This window comes from Coregonus clupeaformis, chromosome 33, assembly GCF_020615455.1.
Source record: "Coregonus clupeaformis isolate EN_2021a chromosome 33, ASM2061545v1, whole genome shotgun sequence".
Taxonomy (NCBI): domain Eukaryota; kingdom Metazoa; phylum Chordata; class Actinopteri; order Salmoniformes; family Salmonidae; genus Coregonus; species Coregonus clupeaformis.
Window position 1 is genome coordinate 28095935 of NC_059224.1, and position 27027 is coordinate 28122961.

General features: G+C 43.9%; 1 protein-coding gene across 3 annotated transcripts in view; it reads right to left on the bottom strand.

Moving 5' to 3' along the window:
• The window catches only part of cep85l (centrosomal protein 85, like), an 88399-nt gene extending 61626 nt beyond the window's left edge, over nt 1-26773 (bottom strand). The window contains exons 1-2 of one of the 3 annotated variants that reach the window (XM_041860627.2): nt 26723-26773; nt 17214-17372 (exon numbers count right to left, since the gene is read on the bottom strand). In XM_041860627.2, the coding sequence (XP_041716561.2) occupies nt 17214-17372; nt 26723-26738 (175 nt within the window). In that variant the 5' untranslated portion in view covers nt 26739-26773. Of the gene's footprint in view, nt 1-15515; nt 15840-17213; nt 17373-21428; nt 21737-26722 lie in introns of those variants that run through there. The other 2 variants (XM_045210246.1, XM_045210247.1) reach the window with 2 other exon arrangements.
• Nucleotides 26774-27027: the final 254 nt, after the last annotated feature.

Here is a 27027-nt window from a genome sequence, read left to right on the forward strand (position 1 = left end):
CCGATAGACTGGGGGCAGCAACTCTCCCACACTGTGACCTAGACAACACAACGTAACACTGACTCAGAGGGGCAGGGGGCTGCACAGTGGGGTATGGGCCTGCAGTGCAAGATGGCTCCACAAGTCATCCCAAGCATTCTGCCTGCCAAATATAATGTACACCTTCCACAGTTCAACAGATAGGAAAATATGTATTCTGTGTTTATTTTCGAGAGGTCCTGGAGAATACATCAACTGTATTTAAATAAACGGTATTCACCTGAACCCCAGTTACATAACAGGACAAGATAAAAGTGTCCAGGGCCAGCAGGATGTGCTGCAATACCCAAAAGAGGATACAAGTCGATCAGGGTGATCTCTGTTAGCCTGAACAGAAACAGAACAGGGCTGGATTTGGACTGGATGGATCACGTGGTCACAGCGTTCCTCTAGGCCAAACAGTATCTGGTCCAAGTTACACTGAGAGGAGGAGATGAGCTCCGTCTTATATCACAGGCCAGAATCTTGAACAGCATCCAAGCAGCCCAACTTGACCCAATGACTCACATCATGAAGTTATCCTAGATGAGTACAGGACACTGAGTCCAGGTGAAGAAAATAGCAATGAGAAAAGAGAGAAGGGAATGTGACAACAACAGCAGCGTGACCGACTGTGTGGTCTCAGATCAACAACATGTAGCCTGATAGAACTGTTGGGAGGTGGTGGTGGTAGTGATGAGGGATTGTGAAAGAGAAGGTTGCGTCATCATCATCATTGTAAATAGAACCCTGCTGCAGCCTCGTGTTGTGTTCCACCAGCCAGGCCCTGTTGAGCAATCACACACGTGTCTATTAGCCAATCAACAGCTCTGTGGTGTGGCCTCACTTAGTATGTGTGGTGTGGAAGAGAGAATGTGTGTGTCTGAGAGAAAATGTGTTCACTCCGTGGCCTTGTGAGCACGTGTTTAAGAATATGTGGATGAGTATACAATAACGTGTGTGTGAAGGATGGTATGTGTTGTAGGTGTGAGACAATGTGCGCGGATATGGGTAAGAGTGTATGTGTCAGACACATTTCTAACATGTGTTTCTCCCCTTTATAGACTTTCTCCCTGAAGCGTGTGTAGGATGTAGCCTGCTAGCGTTTCCGCCACATTAGCACGTATTTAGCCACAGCTATCTGGTTTCACGGCACCGGGCTGTTACCGCGGCGCTGGCGCCAAGGAGACAGGTCACCGGGGAAGAACACCCGAGTCAGGAGCTCTGGACGTTCCATTCTCGTAAACCAAGGGCCCGGCCAGAGGCCAAAAAGGAGGCTCCTATAAAAACACAGCCGCTTTTACCGATGGGGTCCGACAGGGGCCAGAGTACGGGGAATGGGAGGGGGGTGAGGGTGGGGGAGGGACGGGACTGCTTTATTGTCCTGTTGCTTGGCTAACTGCAGAGAGGGAGATATAAATGGGATGTTTTGATTCAGGTTTAATTCGGGATGGGTAAACATCCTATTGTCCAGCCACTCAGGGACGTGATGTAAGGAACTGGAAGGACCCCTGCCTGGGTAGAAGGTAGCCTCTGTCCTGCCTGTCACAAACAAAGGAAGAATCAGATGACTGAACAGTCTGATGGTAGGCTTAGGAATAGGATGTCATCAGTCACACACACCATGTATCATCATCTGACTCAGGTATGGGGTGTGTAGGATTTGTTCTTACCCACAGCAGCACTATGGGCAGCTCACTGTTCCAATACCTTTCGATTGTACTGATCCTAACATGTTTTCATGTCCGTCAATATCATCATTCATCAGACTTTTGACATTTGTTTACAGACCAACTCACATGACGTCAATCAATCTGCAATGACGACCATGCGGTTTATAACTCACCATCATAAATGTAATTCAAAGCACATCAATCTAATCTATTTATGTAGTGAGGCGGAATCCAAATGGGAAAGCAGTAACGTTGGCTTCCTGTCAGCCGGCGCTCCTCGTGTCATGACATGCCTGTCCTGCTAGCTGTCATCTGCGCAGCAGTGGAACTCTCTCTCCACTGGTGGCCTCCCGAGTGGCGCAGTGGTCTAAGGCAATGCATCGCAGTGCTAGCTGTGCCACTAGAGATTCTGGTTCAAATCCAGGATTGGTCGTAGCCGGCCGCGACCGAGAGACCCATGGGGCGGTGCATAATTGGATGTAGCTCAGTTGGTTCAATTCCCACAGGGGGCCAGTATGAAAAATAAAATAATGTATGCACTCACTAACTGTAAGTCGCTCTGGATAAGAGCGTCTGCTAAAAGACTAAAATGTAAATGGTGTTGCATCACCATCACCACAGATAGCAATTGGCTAGCTAGCCCTGCCAACTTGCTCCTGTCCTGGACTCAATAGCATGCTTCAGGGAAGAGATGTGCTGATGTAACCAGAGAGAGAGCTAGGACACGGTGTACAGACAGAGATGGAGGCAAGGGCACCAGCTGAAATATGAGGCGGCACATAGGACAGGACAGGAGAGGAGAGTAGAGAGGGCAGGCAGGCAGGGTGTGCTATCTGAGCTGAGCACTGGCCAAAAAGGAGCACAGTTTAGTGGCCATAAACAGAGATGTGAGCTAAGGTTAGCAGTCATTATGGCTGTTGATTTGGATTGTAAATGTCCTACCGGTTATGCATTTAGCCCGTCAACAATAACAAGCTCTAGGCTAATTCTTAGTGAATAGTAGAGAGCAGCGGTGTCCAATCCGGTCAGGGTTGCATAACACCTTCAGTGGCTGAGCAGCAGCTTTGATGCTGTGTGTTTGTGTATGCCCAGTTTGGTTACAGTCTTATGTAATAGTTATCCAATCCAAAGTTCATGTAAGAGTCCTCAAACCCAAACCTCAGTGATAGAGTGTAAACAAGTGTGTGCAGTATAATTCTGCACAGTATGTAGTATGCCTATGTGTAGATGTGTCAATAATCCCACCGAGGCCAGCGCTGTGTGTGTGTGTGTGTGTGCACGAGGACACGAGGGGACAGATGGTCCTATGGCCCAGTGTGTGTGTTCATATATCCTTCTCTAATCTCCCAGCCATTAGGGTTAATGGAGCCCTGTTGAAGGAGGGACACAGTCAGAAAGACAGGCCAGCTGGATGTATGAATATAGACCACCTCCCTCTCTCCATCCATCCCTCTCTCTCCCTCTCTCACACTCTTTCTCTCTGTCCCTCAGCAGCCTAACCGACCTGAAGCAGAAACAAAGGGCTCAGCAGTCAGCATAGTCTCAGTGAGAACGCTTGGCTTGCCTCACCCATTATACAGTGTCTGTAGCAGACTAGATAAAACAAGCCTGAACAGGACACGAAAGGAGCGGAGGCTGGTTGGGTCTGGGGAGATGTGCAGAGCCATCAGGCCTGTCAGAGCTGAGAGACTTCAAAAAGAGAGAGGAGACGTATGACTGGGCTCAGCTCTCCAATAACACTGGCTGACGACAGAGGATGGCTTCAGATGAGTCTGCAGATAGTCAACGCCCAGTCTACACTGAGACCAGGGGAATTACTGTTGTATAACCGTAAAGTTCCCTAAACATGTCCTCAATCAACACCTAAAACACTCGGTTTGTTCCCTGTCATTCCTCGACGCACAGAGACGATCCATCGATTACCTCACTTCAGTCACAGTCACCTCAATCACATGACCACTGAGTTCCCTCCTCCTTCCTGCAGCTATCCACATCCTTCCATCAGCAGCTCACAGGAACGCAACCCCAGCAGCACGTTGCATGTCATCAATATGCATTACACTGGTGTATCAGTGCACATGGCTCTGTAGCCTAACTACAGCCTAGCTGCTGTATCCTTCCCTTAGCTCATTAAAGACACATTTTAATTAGAGCTCTGCCTTTAACACTAGGGGGCAAGTATTCCTGGTGTATACCGTAGAGCCTGGGTAGGGACTGTAACACCCTGTTAGCTATACTGGAATAAACATGCCTCTGTAATGAAGCAGGGCCGCTCTCATTTCCTCTCCTCTCATCCCTTCTTCTTTCTTTCATTAAGTCCAGGGTGTCTCAGTTCATCTGTATGTGATAGGGATATACCTCAGCTTTAGAGAGAGAGAGAGAGAGGTATGATATGAAATAAGGACCTGTAATGCTTCCTGCCCCAGGGGCCCTGCAGGCTATATGAACATACTCAGGAAGAGAGGGATCGATTGGCCATTTGTATTTTATGTAGCATGTGACAAGAGGGGGGGGAAAGGGGAGAAGGGCTAAGTGGAGGTTTTTACGACAGGAAAGATGGTGAGAGGTGAATCTATTGCATTTGTGTTTACTGTGTCTGTGGGTATTCTTGAGGGTAGGAACAGAGAATGGGAAGACAAGAGAGGGGAAGAGGGAGGTAGCCGGGAGGGAGAGAGGGTGTGTGTGTGTGTGTGTGTGTGTGTGTGTGTGTATGCCAGCTCCACCTCCTGCCCTGTGGGCTCTGAGACTGACAGGTAGAGCAGGGTCGTGACTTCATGTCCCACAGAAAGACACTGAAGCTGGGGCAGATTGATGAATGAAAGGCCCCTCCATCATACACTGGGTGTTAAAGTGCACCTACCACAACGGCCCTATCAAAGCCATAATAGCTAACATCTGATGTCAATTATTGTTAGCCTAGAGCAAAGGGAAGTGTGACACCAGAAATGACGCATCACTAGGCTAAACCCTACAATCTCAGAGCAAGGCTGTTAGAAGAATGTTCATGAAAAACCTTGAGAAAGCTCAAAATAACAACCTTCTGGGTTTTAGAAGAGAGGAGATTAGTGGAGTGACCTCATTCAGCACCTCCATTCATTTTCAGAAGGATATTTTTTCTTCTTCTCCTGAGGTCTTTAGTTCTGTTGAATTACACCAGTTCTAGCTGATTTCAAACTGAGAAGCCGTTCATTCACAGACTGAAACCGGCAAAGCTTTTAATCTCTGTGTCATTTGAGACGTGAAAACTTTCAAGGCCATTACTGTTCATTAAAATAATATTCAGGATTTCTGAAATGCTTAGAGAAACCACATGGAGAACATAAATCTTAGAAAGTGAAACAAGTTGCTTGCATCTCATGAGGCTGAAAAACGAATCTTGTAATATCATTTTTGGCCCATTCCACTAACCACCAGTCCAAACCAAATACCATTACCATCTTTTACCACTTCACCTCCAGGTGGGTGCTGGGATTTGTAGTCTAATAAAGTGTTGTGCCTCTCTCTAAGAGACGTCACTGAAAAAGACCCTAGTTATGAAGATGCCTATACGAAACCCCCAAGAACTTGGTCTTCCTATTGTCAGACGTTGAGGACACAGAATACTGTGAGTGTCCTGCTGCGATAGATACTTCTTCCTATGCTTCCATCCTCCTCAAAGGGGTGTAATCTAACATGGTGAAAAGCAGGCTGTGTATTTAGAGAACAGACCTAGGACACGCACTCCTTCCTGGTCTTTCATCCTGTCTGTCAGAGAATTGCCTTTCCAGGCAGATTCTCGCTGGGGGGGGGCACATAATTAAGCTGGCATGGAGACTGGCATGGACACTTCCTGTGTGTGTCATCTCAGTTACATCCAGTTACATTCAGTTATCCTTCTCCTCCAGGTACATCTACGTAACATGGATTTAAAGAGGAATATGAAGTGTGTGTAATCCAGTGAGAGGTGCTAACCTAGTTGTGTCTCTACTCCTCATTAGTGGATTTGCACACACTACAGTTTCCCAGGGCAGGATTTGCCTCCAAACTCTTCAAAATGCTTTAAATCTCAGATCGGTTCAGGATGAAAGATTATCCTATTAGAAATGCATGGATGGTTTCTTTATCTACAGGAGTGGCGAATCTACTCTTTTCTTGAACGTTGGGAAAATATCCACAGAAACAATGAAGCCTACCTCAGCAACATTACTTTGAAACATTGTGTCACTGTGGAATTCCCTCATTGTTTTCAGTTAGAGAAACCATTCAGGGAAAATGACTGGAAAATTGACTTGAAAAGCATCCAGGGAATAAAGAGATGAAGAGCTGTTTTTAAACTGCCAGAGAAGAGCCAAGGGCTGCCAGAGAGAGAGAAAAGGGAAAGTTTGGTTTCCTTGGGAACTCTGACGGAGGCGGGAGAAACTGGTGAAACATCAATCAAGCCTTCGTCTAGAAGAAAGCCATTGTGCGCTGTGTTTAGAGTCATCCCCTTCGCACTGAGCGGAAAACAAACCAGACTCATAATACAGACAAACACACACACAAATGCACGCACCTACACACATACACACCACACACACTTTCCCTCACTCGTCGACCTCATTCCACTTCCCCTCCACCCATGCTAGCCTGTATCAGGGCGTTGACGATGGACAGTGTGTGTACCAGACACGGATTGACACTCAGTCAGACAGGCCGGGTTTTGTCTTTTCATTGCCCTTAGATTAACTCTGGGGGGGTCCCACTAATTACAAAGGGCAGCGATGAAGGCTGCAGGAGGCCCCATATACACACATGGCTCAACTCCAAGTCTAATGACGAGCCTAATCCATACATGAACTGGACCTCTTCCTGTCTTCACACCGCCATGCCCCCCTAAACTACAGAACAGATTCAGAACAGTTGGGGGCCATCCGGTTTATTTAATAAATCCTACTAATATCCCATGAGATTATGTACAAAGAACCATTTTACAACATCCACTAAATGAGGTGTTAATCAAGTTGGGGTTACGTTCCTTGAAAGGGTCCAGGATCGGTGTAAGAGGATTTGGTTTTTATTAAAGGTTTATTAATGGGAAACAGAAATGTGGTAACAGCACTGTGTAAATAACAGAATGCTAACATGCATTGTGGACTAGCTAAATTGTGTATCCAGGTTAGCATGCAAGCTAGTACAGTAGCTTATTATCATTCATTTCATTGTTTGAACTGAGTTTCAGTTCCTTAAGGTGGTTCATTATGCATCCTCTTCCTTCAGCCGCATATTTAGTCTGTAGAATACGTGTTGATGCCAGCAGTGAAGGAATAGGAGCCAACAGACGCCTACAGCATACGACTACAAATTCAAATGTCAAACTGTGCTCACTCACTCACTGAGCCTGAAAGACAAAGAAAGACACAAACTATACTAAACTGCACAGAACTACCTTAACACCAGGTTTGTTTCATTCCCTCCACAGTGGTACCATAACAGCAGGAAAAGCAGCAGGGAGACCATTCCCTTTGTGAATGCAAATGTCAAAATCAACACCCGGTCACATGTGGTGCATAAAAAAACCTGTCACCACTGCCAAAGGCATCTCTGTGAAGACGAGGGAAGATGGAGCTGGGTTCAGCTCAACTGACACAGTACAGCAGATAAGGATAAGACACACACACACAGGCACTGATCCCTGGTCCCAGTGGAGAAACTAACTAGCTCTGATTCATCCGTATCTAAGTCAGCGGCTCAGAGAGCGAGAGGGAGCTACAGAGAGGAAGAGGCTGGGGAGAGCCAGGGGAACAAAGGAACACTGCTTATTTTTATGACACTATTAAAGCTAACTGCGCTAGCTAGCTACTGTGTGTTAGCGCACTGCCAAAGGATCAGATAATATGCTGGCTAACTAATTGCAGCATTACCGCAAAAATGGAAGACGCAAGTGGAAGGGGGAAAAAGTAAGAAACTTGTCTGTCGGCCCTGCATTAAAGACCAAAATTGGTTAAAGAAAATTGTGATAAATAAAAATGTATACCAGTTTCACTTAAGGACCAAAAAATTGACAGCTGTGCCATATAGATTGCAAAATAGTTGGGAAGAGATTTTCGATGTACTGATTCCATGGCACTGATACGCAAAACCGACACCGGATTCAAAACTTTGAATTTTTAAATTTGAATTATTATACAACATTCTTGCAACCAATATAATGTTTTATATATGGGAGATACAACCATCCCAGCTCTGCAGATTTTTCTGCGAAGAGTCAGCATCATTAGATCATTTGTTTTGGTACTGTCCATACGTAGCTTGTTTTTAGTCGCAGGTCTATGAATGGCTAAAGAATTGCAACATTTATCTGGAGCTAACTCTGCAAATAGCACTGCTGGGTGATTTGAAAAGTCATAGTCAATCGATCAATAATATAATACTACTTTTAGCAAAAATATGTATCTTTAATTTACAATCTGTAGAAACTATGAGAATAGAAAGGTTCAGAACGTTTGTGAAACATCACAGCACAGTTGAAAAATATATGGCAAATATAAATAAAAAATGGATGGTGTTAAGAGATGGATGGGAGGGGTTGAATGGAGCTGAAGGGTGAGACTAAAAACAACAAGATAACTAATGTAAACTATACTGTGTCCGTAAACTGTATATAGGTTCAGAACTTTTGTGAAACAGCACAGTTAAAAATATATGGAAAATAGCAATCAAACTGGATGGTCTTCAGAGATTGATGGGAGGGGTTGAGGGTAGCTGAAGGATGGTATTAAAAACAAACAAAATATAACTATTGCAAAATACATAGTGTCTGTAAAATGTATATAGTATGTATAAGCTGTAAGTAGAAGCCTACGTGTTGTTGTCCATTAGTTTACTCCAATTAGGGGAGGGGAGGTAGGGTTAGGGGAAAATAAAAAATAAAAAATATATATGCTGGCTACAGTGGCTAGCAGTTAGCGTTAGCATACAGCCCTGTACCTCACAGCGGGATGTGATGGAAAATGTTTGTGCTTTTCTAATAACCCATTTCTGTGTTCTATGTTTGTGCTTTTCTAATAACCCATTTCTGTGTTCATGCAAGTGACTGATTGAACGAATCCTCACTATCAGTATCTGCAATTTGGCAGAACGCCCAGACCCTTGTTTTGAGAATGAAAGATATCTCAGTTTCAAGGTCTCAGCTTAGAGAGAAGAAGCTTCGTGAGGTATTGGTCGGTCACATGAATGAAGCAAACGTTAATTATGAATTCATTATGAATGATGAATTAGCTAAATCATGCAAATATAACTTGTCTGTATATAAGAGAACTAACGGGACTGCCCCGGTGGAGCTCCTGATCGACATGTGTACTTGGTGCATTGAGTTGGTTGGAACCTCTCCAGCGTGCTGATAATAAAGAATGATTCATTTAAGATTGACTTCAAGTGTTCCTGTGTAGAATTTCCACGACAGGGATTAGCATATGAAAGCTAGCATATTGGACAAACAAATACCCTTCTGCTTATGCATGAGTGGACAGGGATTAAAGGCTCATGCAAATATGTAGGATCTCTGTAGGCCTAATTCTGCTATTAGGCCTAACCTTTATCAAATAGGCTACATGTGAGTGGATCCAATTACAGTAACCATTCGGTGAACACAAAACAAAACAAGAATCTTGATAACATTGCTGACATTTTGGACCGGACTCTCCAAGTGGGTAGATTTCCATTTTCAAGACTTTGCTTAGGCTAAAGACCCATCTGACATATTACCCAGTGGGAAATGTCATATTCAGGTATATAATAGCTAACCTTGCTAACTTCAGTGAAGGACGGTCTTTGCCAAGTCTTTGTGTGGCCTGCCCTAACCCATCATTAGTAAGATGAGAGGGGAGCAGCTGGTCTAGCGGTCGTGTTAGGGACTAGAGGGGTGACGGGGCAGGGCACTGGGGGCCTTGCCCAAACAATACCCCTCCCCCTTCCTTCAATCACAGCCTAACACAATTACCCCCCTCACAGTCAAACACTAATGAGATGAGCCCCAACTGGCCGAGCATGCTTGGGATGGTGCAAAGCTACACCAAATCTCATTTCAGAGTAGCCTCTCTACTTAGGTCTCTTCTGGGAGGTGGAAACTAGGTTCGGATGAGCAGGAGATTTAGACACTTACTCCAAAATGGCAGAACCAACCTCCTAGAAACAAGGATTCTAGACAGCAAATCTACATGGATGGCTGAGCTGCCTAAATTCATTAGACACCATAAAAAGCACAGAGGGGAGCAGTTGTTGGCCCTTTTTAACTGGGAACAATGGTTCCCGAATTCCCTCCAAAATGTGAGCCTATCCCGGGCCTACCTTTCAAACAACTGGAATTGGTCATACAAGGGCTTGCAAAAGTGGGGGACTATGAAGAATCAAACATAGACATGTTGAGCTATAGACCTGACACTCACTATTGATACACAGGGTTGAGTGTTAAGTGTAAATCCTTTGTGATGGAGTGAGTGCTGAGGTGCCCTTCATCGATACGCATGGGTGTTCTCTAGTATTAATAGCACACTCAGGGGAATGCTAAGCATCCTTCCTGCATGTCTTGGGCCACCTCCGTGTTTATTCCTGGCCCATATGTCACTGTGCTCAGCTCAGGTTGCCTCTCTCAACTGCCCATCATCTCCATGGTAACCTAACACCCCGGTGATGGCCTGGGCTCGACCTGCATTACGTAAAGCACCCCATGGATCTGGATGTCTCCACAGGGCCAAAATAAGAACCTGAGAGCCCTGTCCATGTCACGTCACAAACAACTGCTGATCTGATATCAGGAGAACCTTCACTTGGTCTTGACTAAGATATTGGCTAGCAGCATTCTACCCTGCATCCCACTGCTGGCTTGCCTCTGACGCTAAGCAGGGTTGGTTCTGGTCAGTCTCCCTGGATGGGAGACCAGATGCTGCTGGAAGTTGTGTTGGAGGGCCAGTAAGAGTCACTCTTTCTTCTGGCCCCCCCAAAAATATCCCAATGCCCCAGGGCAGTGATTGGGAACATTGCCCTGTGTCTTTCAGATGGTACGTTAAATGTGTGTCTTGACTCTCTGTGGTCACCAAAGAGCCCATGGCACTTATCCTTGCTAAATACCCTATCTAACCATCATGCCCAGCTTCCAATTGGCTCTTTCATCCCCTGTAACTATTCCCCAGGTTGTTGCTGTAAATGAGAATGTGTTCTCTGTCAACTTACCTGGTAAAATAAAAAATTTCAACTTACATGGAGTAGTTAACCCTGGCAGAACATTATGTCAGCTATTGGAAAGAGTCTTCAACAGGAAATAGACTGTTGACATGAACCACCGATATGTTCTCCTCTGCAACACAACCCCCCAATAAAAAGCTTTACAGCCAACCATCTGATGGGCCTGTTTACCCAGAACCACTGTGGTGAATCCAAAGGCACCCCTGAGGTAATTATGAGGAGGCTTGCTGCTGTCCTGGCCATGTATAATTAGAGAGGAGGGTCATGGGGCGGCCTGGTTCCAAACTGGAGGAATTTCCTACACCTTGTTCTAGGTCGGCAGCGGCTGAGAGCTAATTTAGAAACGGGGGGATTCTTTAGAAAGGCTCCTTGGTTCTCCAGAGGTCTGGGAAACTGTGTCGTTTGTTACAGGTTGGTTGACTCAGAAAGCCGGATGTATCAAATTCTTTGCTCAATGCTATTTCCTCTCAAGGATATATTTGACTCAAAAGGGAAGACGGTAAGACGCTTCAACCTATTTTTCCGGGTTGGATCGTTTTGTGGAAAACCAGGTCCCCCAGAGAGTTGGAGAAAGGGTTATCCGACACCCAATCGGATACAGAGATTTCATCTAGGGACAGGAAGAAGTAACCATAGGCGATAGATGTTCACTTACAAATGCAGCTCTCAAGAACATGATGACCTCACACAATCAGGAAAAACATTTCCCCCCCTCAACAGACATCTACCCTGCCCCCACCCCAATGGACATTTTTCATGCTGAATAGCCACCACTACTACTTCACTGTACACTGCTTCTACATGTGCGACCCTGTGATTGTGACTAAATAAAAATCTAATCTACCCAAATGTGAACAAATTCCATCTCTGCACTTATACTGGGAGGCCGGAGCCAAAGCCCTTAATCATGGATGTAAATATCCAAGCCTGCCAGTGCTAAGACTAGAAGTCTAGAACACCCCAAAAATGTATTCTGAATTTGGCAGTGCTCAGATAAGCACACGGATGTGCAACCCTGAAACAGAACTAGCCTACAGCTGACTTCCCGGACCAAATCAGATGGCTCAAAGCGGGCTGCCGTAGACAGACAGCCTAGCGCTCTGGCTGGGATGGATGACTTATATTTACATCAATATTAATTCTGAGCCTGGACCCTTTCCGCTGAGCCTCTGGTATGGCTACTACACCCATTGGTCTTTGGGATCGGTGTCTGCACAGCCATTGGTCTTTGGCATCGGTGTCTGCACAGCCATTGGTCTTTGGCATCGGTGTCTGCACAGCCATTGGTCTTTGGCATCGGTGTCTGCACAGCCATTGGTCTTTGGCATCGGTGTCTGCACAGCCATTGGTCTTTGGCATCGGTGTCTGCACAGCCATTGGTCTTTGGCATCGGTGTCTGCACAGCCATTGGTCTTTGGCATCGGTGTCTGCACAGCCATTGGTCTTTGGCATCAGTATCTGTCCATCAGAGGCCACTCGTGTTGGGATATGGGACAGAAACCAGGGAAAAAGCAGAGTGACCTGGATGCAGCCATGTCCCCAGGTGAAGCCAAGCCCATCCACTGTAGCCTACCTCCTAATGAACTGGAATGAACTGGAATAATTATGAAACTGACTTCAGGAGAATAGCTATCAAAGGCAAACAATTGAAACACACACAAAAAAACAGGTGTGTTATATACAGTGCCTTGCAAAAGTATTCATCCCCCTTGGTGTTTTTCCTATTTTGTTGCATTACAACCTGTAATTTAAATGGATTTTATTTGGATTTCATGTAATGGACATACACAAAATAGTCAAAATTGGTGAAGTGAAACTAAAAAAATTACTTGTTTCAAAAGATTCTAAAAAATAAATAACGGAAAAGTGGTGCGTGCATATGTATTCACCCCCTTTGCTATGAAGCCCCTAAATAAGATCTGGTGCAAGCAATTACCTTCAGAAGTCACATAATTAGTTAAATAAAGTCCACCTGTGTGCAATCTAAGTGTCATATGATCTGTCACATGATCTCAGTATATATACACCTGTTCTGAAAGGCCCCAGAGTCTGCAACACCACTAAGCAAGGGGCACCACCAAGCAAGCGGCACCATGAAGACCAAGGAGCTCTCCAAACAGGTCAGGGACAAAGTTGTGGAGAAGTACAGATCAAGGTTGGGTTCTAAAAAAATATCAGAAACTTTGAACATCCCACGGAGCACCATTAAATCCATTATTATAAAATTTAAAGAATATGGCACCACTACAAACCTGCCAAGAGAAGACCACCCACCAAAACTCACGGACCAGGCAAGGACGGCATTAATCAGAGAGGCAACAAAGAGACCAAAGATAACCCTGAAGGAGCAGCATAGCTCCACAGCGGAGATTGGAGTATCTGTCCATAGGACCACTTTAAGCTGTACACTCCACACAGCTGGGCTTTACGGAAGAGTGGCCAGAAAAAAGCCATTGCTTAAAGAAAACAATAAGCAAACACGTTTGGTGTTCGCCAAAAGGCATGTGGGAGACTCCCCAAACATATGGAAGAAGGTACTCTGGTCAGATGAGACAAAAATTGAGCTTTTTGGCCATCAAGGAAAACACTATGTCTGGCGCAAACCCAACACCTCTCATCACCTCAAGAACACCATACCCACAGTGATGCATGGTGGTGGCAGCATCATGCTGTGGGGATGTTTTTCATCGGCAGGGACTGGGAAACTGGTCAGAATTGAAGGAATGATGGATGTCGCTAAATACAGAGAAATTCTTGAGGGAAACATGTTTCAGTCTTCCAGAGATTTGAGACTGGGGCGGAGGTTCACCTTCCAGCAGGACAATGACCCTAAGCATACTGCGAAAGCAACACTCAAGTGGTTTAAGGGGAAACATTGAAATGTCTTGGAATGGCCTAGTCAAAGCCCAGACCTCAATCCAACTGAGAATCTGTGGTATGACTTAAAGATTGCTGTACACCAGCGGAACCCATCCAACTTGAAGGAGCTGGAGCAGTTTTGCCTTGAAGAATGGGCAAAAATCCCAGTGGCTAGATGTGCCAAGCTTATAGAGACATACCCCAAGAGACTTGCAGCTGTAATTGCTGCAAAAGGTAGCTCTACAAAGTATTGACAAGTATTGCAAAAGTTTGTTTGTTTCACAATAAAAAATATTGTGTAAGTCAAATTATACAAACCCCCCAAAAATCTATTTTAATTCCAGGTTGTAAGGCAACAAAATAGGAAAATGCCAAGGGGGGTGAATACTTTCGCAAGCCACTGTAAGCGTGCTTTGCAATGTTGATGTTGTTTAAGGATATGTAAGGGGGATTGAAATAGAGCCGTTTGTCTCAGTAGACGTCAGACAGAGAGACAGAAAGAGAGAGCGGGCTGAGGGATACAGGAGATAGTAATCTCTTGATAGAGGGTACTGAAAGGGTATACTGTCAGTAAATTTGGATTGAATTAGTTTAAAACCAGATTGTCCCCTCATATGGGGAGGAAAATGGAGGGCAAAAAGATGACAAGCCAACTGTAGACTTGATGCAGCGATTATGCAGTGGCTCCCGGAAAAGAATCCTCCCTTCATGTGGATTACAGCCACAGTCTGCACAGAATAAATCCTCCAGAAACCAAGGGTTTGGAGTAAAAACACCAGCGCTGCATAAATACCACCCTTGAAACCACAGCTATACATCGAGATTAGAACAAGAGGATTCGTTGTATCACTGCTTGAACTGTATGGAGAGGAAGATTTCCTATAAACTCAAATGTCAACGCAATGATGTGAGGTGGAAATGTGTCCAATACAATTTTTTATTTATTATAAAAAAATGTATTTAACCTTTATTTAACTAGGCAAGTCAGTTAAGAACAAATTCTTATATACAATGACGGCCTACGCCAGATAAACCCGGACGACACTGGGCCAATTGTGCGCCGCCCTATGGGACTCCCAATCACGGCCGGTTGTGATACAGCCTGGATTCGAACCAGGGGGTCTGTAGTGACGCCTCAAGCACAGTCCAATGCAGGAGATCCTGCAAACGAGGGGTTTAAATAGCTTAAAGGTATCTCTCAAAACGTTGAGTCCAATGTCCAAACAAAACAAATAGGAAAAACAGAGAATTCAATCACCCCTTAATCACTAGACCTTTGTTTCATTTAATTACAGGGTCCAGTGGATTAGCAATCGAATTTTGCAACATTAATCTAACCTTATTTTTTCATATCTGTGCTTGTCTGATTAGCCTTGCTACGGTATCAGAAGATATAGTCATGCTATAGGGTGATCACAGTAGTGTCCTCCTAATGCGGTAGTTATAGAAGGGCTCCTGATCTATCCACTCACACATTACAGCCATTGTCATGGCAGAGCTGCCCTACTTCAGAGTCCAGCTCTCTCTCTCGGCCTGTATTCATTCATATCTCCAGTGGTTATGGCATTCAGTTAGGGGGTTCACGAGAATATACAAAGGAAACTATTCACTATTTGTGGTTTAAAATAGGCAGAGCCTTTACAGGTCATCCTGGGTCAGTGAAAGGTAAGTCGATGTTATCCCACATTCTCCTAACACACCAGCCAGCCTGGAAGAATGAAATAGTAGCAGCAGGGATGAAAAAGCGAGAGGAGAACTGAGTCTGACCTTGTTTCTGGACCTCCGCAGTGCCTGATACGCTGCACTGAAGATAAGTAGCTCAATTAAAAGCAGAGCTGCTGCGATCAATGGGAGTCTGCCAGGCCCTGTGCTCATCAGCCGGCCGGTGGGGGGGGGCTCTCAGTATTAGTTAGTTCACCACAGCACACACACACACAGGTAGGCAGGCGCATCAGAACAGCTTCAGATCCAGCCAGGCTCCAGGGGGTGACAGACAGTGTGCCCTAGCCCGGCCCAGTGCCTCTGGCTGGGAGGGTGGATGGGGGAGAGCAGGGTGCCGACTGCTGGGTGCTGAAAGGTAGGCCAGGACAATGGAACTCCAGCTGGGTGTTTCCAAAGGTGAGGACAAACAGAACGTTGACGCAGTGCTCTATTCCATCATCGCCAAGGGTACCAATTATGAACTGTTGACTGCTTGTGTCATAATTAACTAGAAGGATTCCCACGGTAACAGCACTTCCTTTGGGTGTGTGCTGTCTGTGTACATTCGAGTTGCTATGGGGGCTACTGGAACAGAGTTCTCTAAATCGAAGGCTCTGCTAATGGGAGAGTCACTCTTCTATTCACTTTTATACACATCTCTCACAAGGCAGTGACATTCACGAGCATCTGAAGCTCTCTGTTTGTGTACGCTCCAAAATACATCTGAAAACAATCTGCAAGTCCTAACGAAATGCTAAATTATTCTGTGCGTTTAAATTATCCTAACAAAGCAAGGTCTTGAGAAGATCTCTGCAGCACAGCCCACAAAATGTCTCAGTGACCTGAATGTAGAGTCTTTGTTTGGGTAGCCCTGAGGCAGACTGTGGCTGGCCAGCTGTTAATGTTTATCGTGGCTATGGGAGCTGGGTGGCCAGTCCAGAGAGCCCCAGTCCAGACACAGCTCCCCAGGGAAGGTAGAGGGTAGAGGGGGTTGGGCTGGGTCCTGACATCTGGACCTGTGGAGGTTACGAGAGTGGAGCTAACCGCAGTACAGCCAGGGGCGTGCCGACAGCATCCTCTGATCTGGCAAAGCCACAACACCACACAAGGCAGGCATACACCCCATCAGGAGATAAAGTGAGCAGCTTTAAAGTTTGGCTACTAGAAATTAGTAGGCCTAGTCCTAGAGCAGACTTGTTTATAGGCAAAAGTTTGCCACAGACTTCTTGTATGTTCATGTTGGACTGGTAGGAGAAGGATGTAGTTGTGCAGGGAGTAGGGCCTACTCAATCCAAATGTAAGAGTTCTAGTCATTGGAAAGAAAACATATTTTCCAACGTAGGTAGAAACTAGGAGAGAAACAGGGATATCCAAGAAAGTGTGTCCCGATCCACAAAAATAGGGTGGATTTGGAGTCTCCACTAAATCTCAGTTTAATTCCTTCCAGTCCAGTGATCCAGCCAGTTAAGCCACACTACTGCCAAAAGGACATTACTTTAGTTTCCATTTGTGTCATCATTACTTTCCTTTAGAAAGTCAAACAACCTTATCCGGAACAACAGTGTGGAGAGAGTTGGAATAGAGTCCGTAGCTTCAGAACTATTAATTTATATAACAGCAGAATCTTAGCTAGAAGATGAAGTGAAACTTAAATGGGTCATACAAGAGAGATTATATCTCTCTCTTCTGTTGCTAATAATGATCTTATTGTGCTGTATGTGAGTGTTATGGAGGAGTGAACCTCCTATGTATGAGAGTCCTTACCTTCCACACTGTCGGAGCAGGATGTGCCAATGCCCGTGTCACCGCTGTCAGAGGCACCGCTGTGGCGTCTCCCACGGTTACTGTTACCTGGGGCAGAGGAGGTACCCTGCCATGACGACTCACACCCCGGGACCCATCCAGGAGGGCTGGTGTTGGAACCTAAAAAACAAGACCCCAGTCAGGGAAGAAGCATTTGTTAGAAACACTGTTTACTACACTGTACTAGTCTGTTTCAGTCCCAACAAAGGTCAAACTAACTTTAAAGTTGAACAATCCTGTGTTTTCATAATATAATAAATAACTTAGCCTACCACCAATTGTAGCTTAACAGCTAGGCATAACGCTAACATTAAGCCAATAAATGTTTTCTTGGTGGGTTACCTTTTCTCTAACAGATAAGAGGATTGGGATTGTTTGATCATTATTAGAGTCAGCAAACAGAATCTGCACAGCTAGAGACCCTAATTACAGCTGCTTGCTTAGCTCTACTGGCATATGTTTTGGTTGGAGACGGACTGACGACATTTCTGTTGCTCTACACCCCCTTCCCCCCTTAGTAAACACACAACTGCTAACTAATTGGCAAAAAACAGACTCAACAATCCCTGAATTCTGAAGTCTGGTTGTGTGCTATAACTAGGTTAGATCTACTTTTCTCTAAAATTCAGTCAATGTGATTTACGTTACACAGTCAGATATAGAGATAGTAGTACTGAGGGGGTAGTGTTGACAGTTGACTGATACAGTGGTAGTGCACATATTGACTAGGAAACACTCAGTTCCTGTGGGGAGATAAACCCAGTGGTACAACATGACACAGTGTCGCTGAAATCTACCAAGCAGGGATGTGGCCTATATGCTCAGGTCAAAAAAGACCACACAGTTTAGATTTAAACTAGCCCAAAGGCCGGCAGATGGTGATATTGAGTCGCTTCATCTTACCGTCCGAAGGCATTGTATGCAGCCGGCTATACACTCGTATCCCCCGTGGACCGCTTCGTACATAAAACATTCTCCGTTCAGGCAGCAAAGGCATCGATTTCCTGCTTTGATTTAACAGCGAGAAGGCGAAAAAAAACTGTGGAAATATGTGTACTTTCCTTATGAAACATCATGTTCCACCACCATGCTAGAGTGGTTAATGCTACTTCCTGATGTTGCGCCCCACATTCAGCCAGGGGTAAACAACAGACTGCTGAAACCAATGATGTATAAATCATTGGCTGCAACCTGATTGGCAGAACACAATACGCAACATCCGGGACTAGCATTCCTAGGTATAAGCCACTCAAGCATGGTGGTGGAAAATGTTGTTTCATAAAGAAAGTATGCATATTTTCCCTGTTTTTTCTGCCTTCTTACCATTATATTGAGTTAAGGAGGAAATTGACGCCTTTGCAGCCTGAATGGAGAATGTTTTATGTACGAACCTGTCCACGGGGATACGAGTGTATAGCCGGCTGCATACAATACCTTTGGACGGTAAGATGAAACGACTCAATATCGCCATCTGCCTGCCTTTGGACTAGATTTAAACCAAATGATGTTCCAATTCGAAATACTGGAGTTTTCCCAACATTTCAGGAGAAGCTTCAGATGAAAAACACAGATAGGACTGTCTAGTATCAAACAAAAACAAGGGATCGTAGATAAGTAAACCTATGTTTGAGATAATAACTAATAAAAAGGGCAGAGGGCTTTATACTGCTTGTGCTGAATGAGCTAACATATGAGATACAGAAGCCAGACCAGAGGTGCCCATGGTACTGATTTTCTGTCTGCTCAGACCTCTAATCCAATTGTTTCCCTTGATTTAGTGAGACACAAAACACAAAATAACTTTTGCCTGCAATATTCAGTTCTTACTGATAGTGTGCTAGACCCTAGTCTACTGCTAAACTACACCAATCCATAACTGAGCAAGCCCATTATAAAAACACAGTCCTCTCTAGTGAAAACAAACCCTCTCTCCCAGGCACATGGAAATGAAAGCAGAGCCTACACTGAAATATTTCCTGAGTAATTTCAGATGACAGGAGGGATTTTCGGTTTCAGATTCCTAGGGTTCATACAGGCACTTGCCCTTATCACATTGAGTAACAGTTGTGTGTGTATGGGTAATGACTGAGGTCAGGTTAGACAAGGTGAGGTTCAGGTGAGTCCTAAAGACACTGTAGTGCATCCCAACAGTCCATGTCTGTCTCTACACACTGCAGGGGCTATGTGTCCTCTCCATCTGCTAACTCTATTCTGAGTGTGTAAACCGTTTAGACAGAAGTCATTAAGGCTGTCCTATTTTGTGCCAGGAAGCAGGAGGCTGAGGAGGGTGCAGCTCAGATGTGCTCTGTGACATTGCTCCACATGGAGAGGTGACTGTCCTCCTGCTCTGCTGTGACCATCTCAAAGGCACCTGCTGAGGCACACTCCTGTTACAATGCAGTGTAGATGGCAGAATACTTGTGCTTGTCGATAAGACTTTATATCAAATTGCTCTTATACCTACGTAGTAACAATATATTACTTTAGTAAGAACATTGTTACTTATTGTAACCTATAGTTGGCCAATTGCGTTGCACTTGGGCTGAGTCGTTTTTTTTGTTATTACACAAGAATAAGAATATTACATAGTTGTGTAAGAGGCATGGATAATTATCCAATCTACCGCAACCACATACCAGAATCCTATTTCTCTTTACACACTTTCCTTGACTCTCCCTCTCTTTCTACCCGGAATCTGCACATCAATTATTATAGGCATCAGCAGCAGAGGGAGGTTGAACTAGACCGGCTACATGATCACTATCCCATTTTTGACGTGTCTTAAATCTCGAGGGCTCCATCCAGACAGCCCCTTAGATCATCATGCCCAAGGCCTCCACTCCACTCCTGCTCCCAGCCTGCCTGCCTGTCTGCCTGCATATGTGGCACATCACAAATACCTGTGATTTCTAGCATAGTTCTGAAAGCTGGAATCTCCCTGTGGATGTAACACTTGGTGAGGGTGAACCTACAGTGAGCATGGGTCAGATTGAGGTGATTGAGCTGTTGGATTCCAGTGGTCCACTCTCTCTAATCGCTGCCCAGATATATTAGCCTACATTCAGAGGCAAACATAACAGTCCACACAGGCCAGTGGTAAACAGAAGCCATTCCACAGTTGCCTACATTCTCAATCTACCTGTCCTGAAACTGAGCCTGGTGAAACCGCTCATATAAGCTAGGAGTCCTTAAATAAAGAGGTTAATAAAATAATGATACGATATATATGTATTTTATAGCCAACATATTGTGACACTATGGAGAACAAGTTGGTAGTGTAAATTCCTCAACTGTTTTACAGAGTAGTGCGCCTTGGCTCTTTAGAATGTAGTACTTGGGTTATGCAAAAATATATACATTATTTACATCACAAAAGCACGGGGGACCCGCCAAGCCCCATTATGACACTGCAGTGGCTATGCTCATCTGATTCAGCAGTTTGCTGGGAGCCGAAGAACATTATGCTTAGGGAACATATCAAGTTTGTTGTTTCGATGTAGGCTAAATCAAAATGTGATGATCTATTTGTAGGGCTGGTACTATATCTGTTGGCCCGCTTTAGAGGATCTAGCTAGTAGGCTAGCTAGATAATTAACTATCAATCTGGCCCTAGCCACAGTAATTGACAGGGTAGACAGCTAGCTGTCACTGACTCACTGGACAGGAAGACAAAGGACGCGCGGGGGTACGTCCGTCATAATATAATTCTAGCGACACAATGGAGCTACATACATCACAATGTTACAATGTAGCTTGGCTAGACATCTTTCGAATGTAGAGTACAGAAACAAACATCGTAAACTATCAGGGCGAGCAGTTCGCTAAATGCCACTCGGCACTCTCTGCAACCTGCATTATTTTGTCATTAACAATTGATAGTCATCTATTCAAGCATTTCTGTTACAATGTCTCATCATCAAAGACGCTTCATCATTATCCAGAAGCACCAGATGCCCCGGGAGAGCTAACGTTACTGCTAGCGAGCTAGCTAGCTGCTAACGCCACGAACCCGCAGAAACCCTTTTTTATTAGCTTAGCATCAGCTAGCTAGACTCTAGTGAAGGTTCACCGTTATACGAGCCTGATCAAGCATCTCGTGTCTTCAGACATTATTGCCATAAAAATATCAACACAGTGATGTTATTCTTGAATGAAATATAAATAATAAGATCTTACCCGTTTTAAAGGTATCAAATCCATCCTCAAATTCGTTTCTGCCCCACATTGTGACTGATTTTATGCGCCTGATCGCAGTGAAACTCCGAGAATAGCTCCAACAAGAAAAAAGCTAACGTGATCTCACAAAAGATGGAAGATTCCTCAAGAGCTTGTCATGATTACATTGCGGGAAAGGACAGTCATTAAAACTGAAACTAAACGGCTTCCTATTATAACACGTCTTCTGTCCAAAACGAGCTCCATAAATCTGCAATCTTGGTAAGGTTGACTGAAGAACTACTGTCGACTTGCTGGCAAGAGCAATGCATACGAGGATGTGATCTCACTGAATGCGTGCTACAGCTCCTCTTCCGAAAGGCTCAGTCTCCTCCCCCTCTACTCAGTGCCAAGGCCACTGCAGCTCCGCAAGGCTTGAGTTTTCCTTGGCGACTCCAAACATAGCCAACCGGGCATCACACAGTATTATAAAATACTGATAATCGTTTCCCTGTGTGGCTTTTGGGCTTTTGGTTTTAAGCTGCTGTATGCAGTCAAAGGCAAAGCCCCACTGTCTGCAGTCTTTTGATGGAGAGCCTATTTTACATGTGAACAGCGCATCATGCGTAAATTGTGACGTTTCTGGCGCGCTGTCACTTTTTTTTTTAAATCATTTTTTAATCCAGGTAAGGCCATGTTGAAAGGCAATTAAACAACAAATTAATATATCTAAGGGAAATATACGTGTTACTGTCGTGTAATTAATTCATACATAATAACACCAACTTTCTACCCCAAGACAGCACTTCCATTAATAGGTAAACAAGACAAGGTTACCCTAAAAGAAAACAATCAGTGAATCCTCTCCAGCTAAGGTCATATCAGATGGCAACTTCTCACAGCAATAAAACATTTTTTACAGAGACGTGTGGAAGACACTAGATCACAGCTGTTAGACAACAACACAGCAGTCAGTCAAGACAGGAAGATGAGCTATTGAGTTGCCTCGTGGGGCAACCAGTGGGGCCAGTTAGTGACATTCCTCATATAAGCCTACCTACTACACATTCCTACAGGGTCACATTCCTACTAATGACCATTTTCTACTCTCATCCTGACATGATAAAGGGCATTTGGTGACCTTCCGTTAAGCACTTGAACGGAAAACTGAACATAACAGTAAAAATCACTTTATACCTAGTCCTCTCACTTCTGCTTTGCTCTCTTTATTCCTTATCACTTAGTTATGTGCTTCACTGTCCAGCTTTGTTCCTCTATTGTGAAAATAATATATACAAGAATAATTAAAGATGCACTTTACAGAAATCGCTCTGTCATTTCCTGGTTGTAAAAATGTGAATAGTTCGCTTAATTTCAGTTTATGTGACAAAACATAAAAGTATAGTGTAGAGAATCATTGTATCATCTAAACTACTGTGAAATATATTATCCATAACCAAAAATATTGTATTTTCAGCTGTTTGAAGCTGGTGTACAAAATTAAAAGTAAAAGATGCAAAAATGAAACTTAAGAAAGGGAAGCATAGAAATAGCGCTCATAGTACAGAGCTACCGCTTCAATGAGAATTACTACCGCTTTCAATGAGAATTACAGATCTATAAGTCACAGATCTATAAGTCACATTTCTATGTGAATTTGGTTAGTAGCCCAAAAAGTTACATATTGCAGCTTTAACCTAAATCCATACCAAACCCGTTATCATGAGAATGTATATTTTTACAACATTTTTCCTTGTGAAAAACAGACTACCATAATAATGTGGCAATAAGCAACATTTCAGCAAACACAACTTCAAAACACATCCTCCTAAGTTCATATAGATACTTCCCTTTAAGTTTGAACAGAGGAGCTTCCTTAGCAACCTACCATGGAGCCAACAAATTGACAAATTGTGACAAATAAATAAGTAATTGTTCATTACACAGTAAGATCACAATATGACAGAGATCATTCCCTGGCCATCAACAGGTTTAAACCTAGTGAAGAATATTTGGAAGGAAGACACGGATGACAAAAACATCAGAAATATCACAGAAAAAACGTATGTAATATTTCAATGTGAGCTGCATTTTTGCATCACTACCAGACTGTCAAATTGGCCAGCTATGACACCGGAGGACCGATCTAAATCAGTTCCAACGCTACAATGACATTAACTGTCTGCCGTCATTCAGCATGAGACCGTTTCAGGCCGAGGGGAACAGCCCCCTTGCATAATTATTTATGTACAGTATTGTCCCGGTTCAATTACCCATACCCTCTCAATTAAACAAATTACATTATTTCTGTGCCTGCATACAAATGCAATTATCTCAATAGACAAGCTAAACAAAGCTGGCAAAAGACATGGGACACATGGGAAAGTGTGTGTTCTGAATCACTAAATGTGTGGTTTTTTTAAGTGTCATGTAATTGAAGAATTATTACCACAAAATGAGAGCACATGATGATTGCACACTCCTCCTGCCTGCTTTTGAGCAAGTTAATGCATAAAAATATGGTAAGTATGATGTCAATGTAACAATGTTCCCGATGTAAGGCAAAGATACAGTGTTTTGTTAATGAATTTCATCCCCCAAGGATTGCAGTGTTGGCAAATTCAACTCTGACCTAATAGCAAAAACATTAAGGATCAAGCCCAAATCATACAACAATATAAACATTAGAAATTCAGTCTAAATCCATTATAATGATATAAGGAAATGAGAAGTATGAAAACAGACCACAAAATTTACAGGTACAAGAAGTTCTAGATGGCAAACACAAAACTGGATATCCCAACAGGTCTGAACATGACATGCATCACTACAGTGTATTACATAATCATCAATTTCCTCGTTCACAGTCACATAATTGACAAGGTAGTACTTTGGCAGCACTCCAAGAAGGGGTCACAATGTACAGTGCCTTCAGAAAGTATTCATACCCCTTGACCACAGGAGGTTGGTGGCACCTTAATTGGGGAGGACTGGCTTGTGGTAATGGCTGGAGCGGAATAGGTGGAATGGTATTAAATAAATTAAACTCATGGTTTCCATGTGTTTGTGTAGCGGGTGATTTAGGACGGAGTCAGGCGCAGGAGAGCAAATCACGGAATAAATGGTTTATTCGATAAACAGTGGTACGCATCAATGTGTAATACACACCAGTGCGGTAAAACGGCGCACTGGGGAAAACAAGGCACACGGGTGAATATCCCAGCCATACACAATATAATCTAGCTCCACCGAGCTATAATATCCTCTACAATAAACAATCACACACAAAGACAAGGGGGCAGAGGGAACACTTATACAGGTACTGATGATGGGATATGAACCAGGTGTGTGTAATAAACAAGACAAAACAAATGGAATGATGAGATGAGGAGCGGCAGTGGCTAGAAGGCCGGTGACGACGAACGCCAAAGCCTGCCCGAACAAGGAGAGGAGGCAGCTTCGGAGGAAGTCGTGACAGTTTGATACCATTACATTCACTCCGTTCCAGCCATTATTATAATCCATCCTCCCTCCTTATTCCAGATTTTGTGGCGTTACAGCCTGAATATTTACACATGTTAAGTTTGCTGAAAATAAACGCAGTTGACAGTGAGAGGACGTTTCTTTTTTTGCTGAGTTTACATGGAACCCAAAAGGGTTCTCCATTGGGAACAGCCAAATAACCCTTTTGGATTTGATTTGTCAATCACTACTTCTAATAAGTATTCTACTGTCATAGATAGTACAGTGATGATAACCATGACCTCTGATGAATTTGGTAACTGTTTGGGTCAAGCCTGAACAAGAACACCTGTGTATTAGAGCTAAGTTGTGCATGTATCTCTAGACACAGAGTAGACATGTTGTTCTGTATGGAACCCTGGCACTGCAGGACACCACAGACCGTCTCAACGACAACAGTAGCTCTTTCAGCCAAACAGCACGGCCCACTCCCTCCCTCTCTGAGTCTGAACAGTAGACTACACTTCAGCACAGAACAAAGAACACTTCACATTTACCAAACAATCCTTGGGCTGTTATCAGTGCACATTTATGTCATTAAACTTGCGTCTTTGGTTATTTTCAGATGTACCTTTTATGAGCAGCAAAAATAACTTGAGTAAACGTTCAATAAGCTAAGGTGACCAGATTTTGGAAATTAACATTTTAGCAATAGTCCTTTCAAATACTTTTATTAATTATAACACAGAAATTGATTACCCGTCGGGGACATTTTCGGGGACAGCTCTAGCTGGGGTCAGGCCACCAAAACCAGGGACTGTCCACAGAAATCGGGGAGGTCTGGTCACCCTACAATAAGAAGTGGCTTGTAACTAGGCCTATTACAAAACCACATCTGGATTGTGTCTGAGCCAGAGAGAATTCCAATACAACTAGCTAATAATGGAATGCATTACTACAAGATTGTTTAAAGAAAGCCTAATTCTCCAAAGCAAAGAACACACATGTTTTGGTATCAAAGCAAAAGTCTGGCACCCAGCCCTTATTAGAGAGTAATGAACACAGTCACTACCCAGCACACAAACGCAACATTTCCTCTCAGAGGACTCTGAATATCTCAGTGTTCCACTGACGACAGCAGTGACCTGCTCTTTTGCTGTTGTTTTTCCCTCCACCACCTCAGATGAGGTGGATTACATGTATAATTTCCAGATCGTTGTAGTAATATGAATCAAGAGGGACTTTGGGCAAACGGAGCAGTGTCAGAATCAGTGTTTCTGTGCATGTTATCAGCTTGCTGCAGACTGCTCCCTGCCCCCACTTCCTGTCTCTCAGCCAGGAAACCAATGACTGGGCATGGACACACTACTACAGCCAACCTGCACACGGAGCCCACTGTCATAGCACACAGCAGAAAACCCTGTCCAGACCATGTGTTACACTAACATACCAGTGCACTAGCATGACCACTACATGTTTATTGAACATTAGCTGTTCCCATACCACAACTTTTACACATTTCTGCCAGAAATAGTTTCTCTGAATAGTACAACGGATGGCAAAGGAGGTGGTACGGTGCTAATAGAACATGGGAATATATCAACAACATCAACATGGGCTGTAGAATGGAATGCCAGATACAAAAATGTAAAGTCAAATTCTGTTTAATCCAAAGACATCTATGTTGGTTAGATCCTAATAGAAGACAGGTGTCCTCTTTACAGATTCACATCTGTTTAAATTGCACAACCATATTTCAATGTATTTCTTTTGAGGACTTTGCTTTGTGAGTAAGTATACACCGACATTAACAAAAAAATTGAAAAGGGACACAATTTAGAAAATCTACTTACACACGTTCTTCTTCATGAGCACTTCGGCACACAATGCAGAAGCAGAGTGAGGAAGTGGTAAATGGTTCAGAATACGTTGACATGAAACTCAACACAGGAACTTGATTAGCCAACCTTCACCAAACACAGCAAAAAAAAGTCACATTTTGAATACGAGCTGTGCAATGAGCAATGTCTATGACCCGTACCTCACTTTGTGATTTCGGCCTAGTTTTCAGTAAGAAGTCATCAGATCAAAGGAGTCAAAAAATCTTTAACCTTTCTACACATTCAAGGTACAAGCTTTATGGCTGAACAATCGAAGC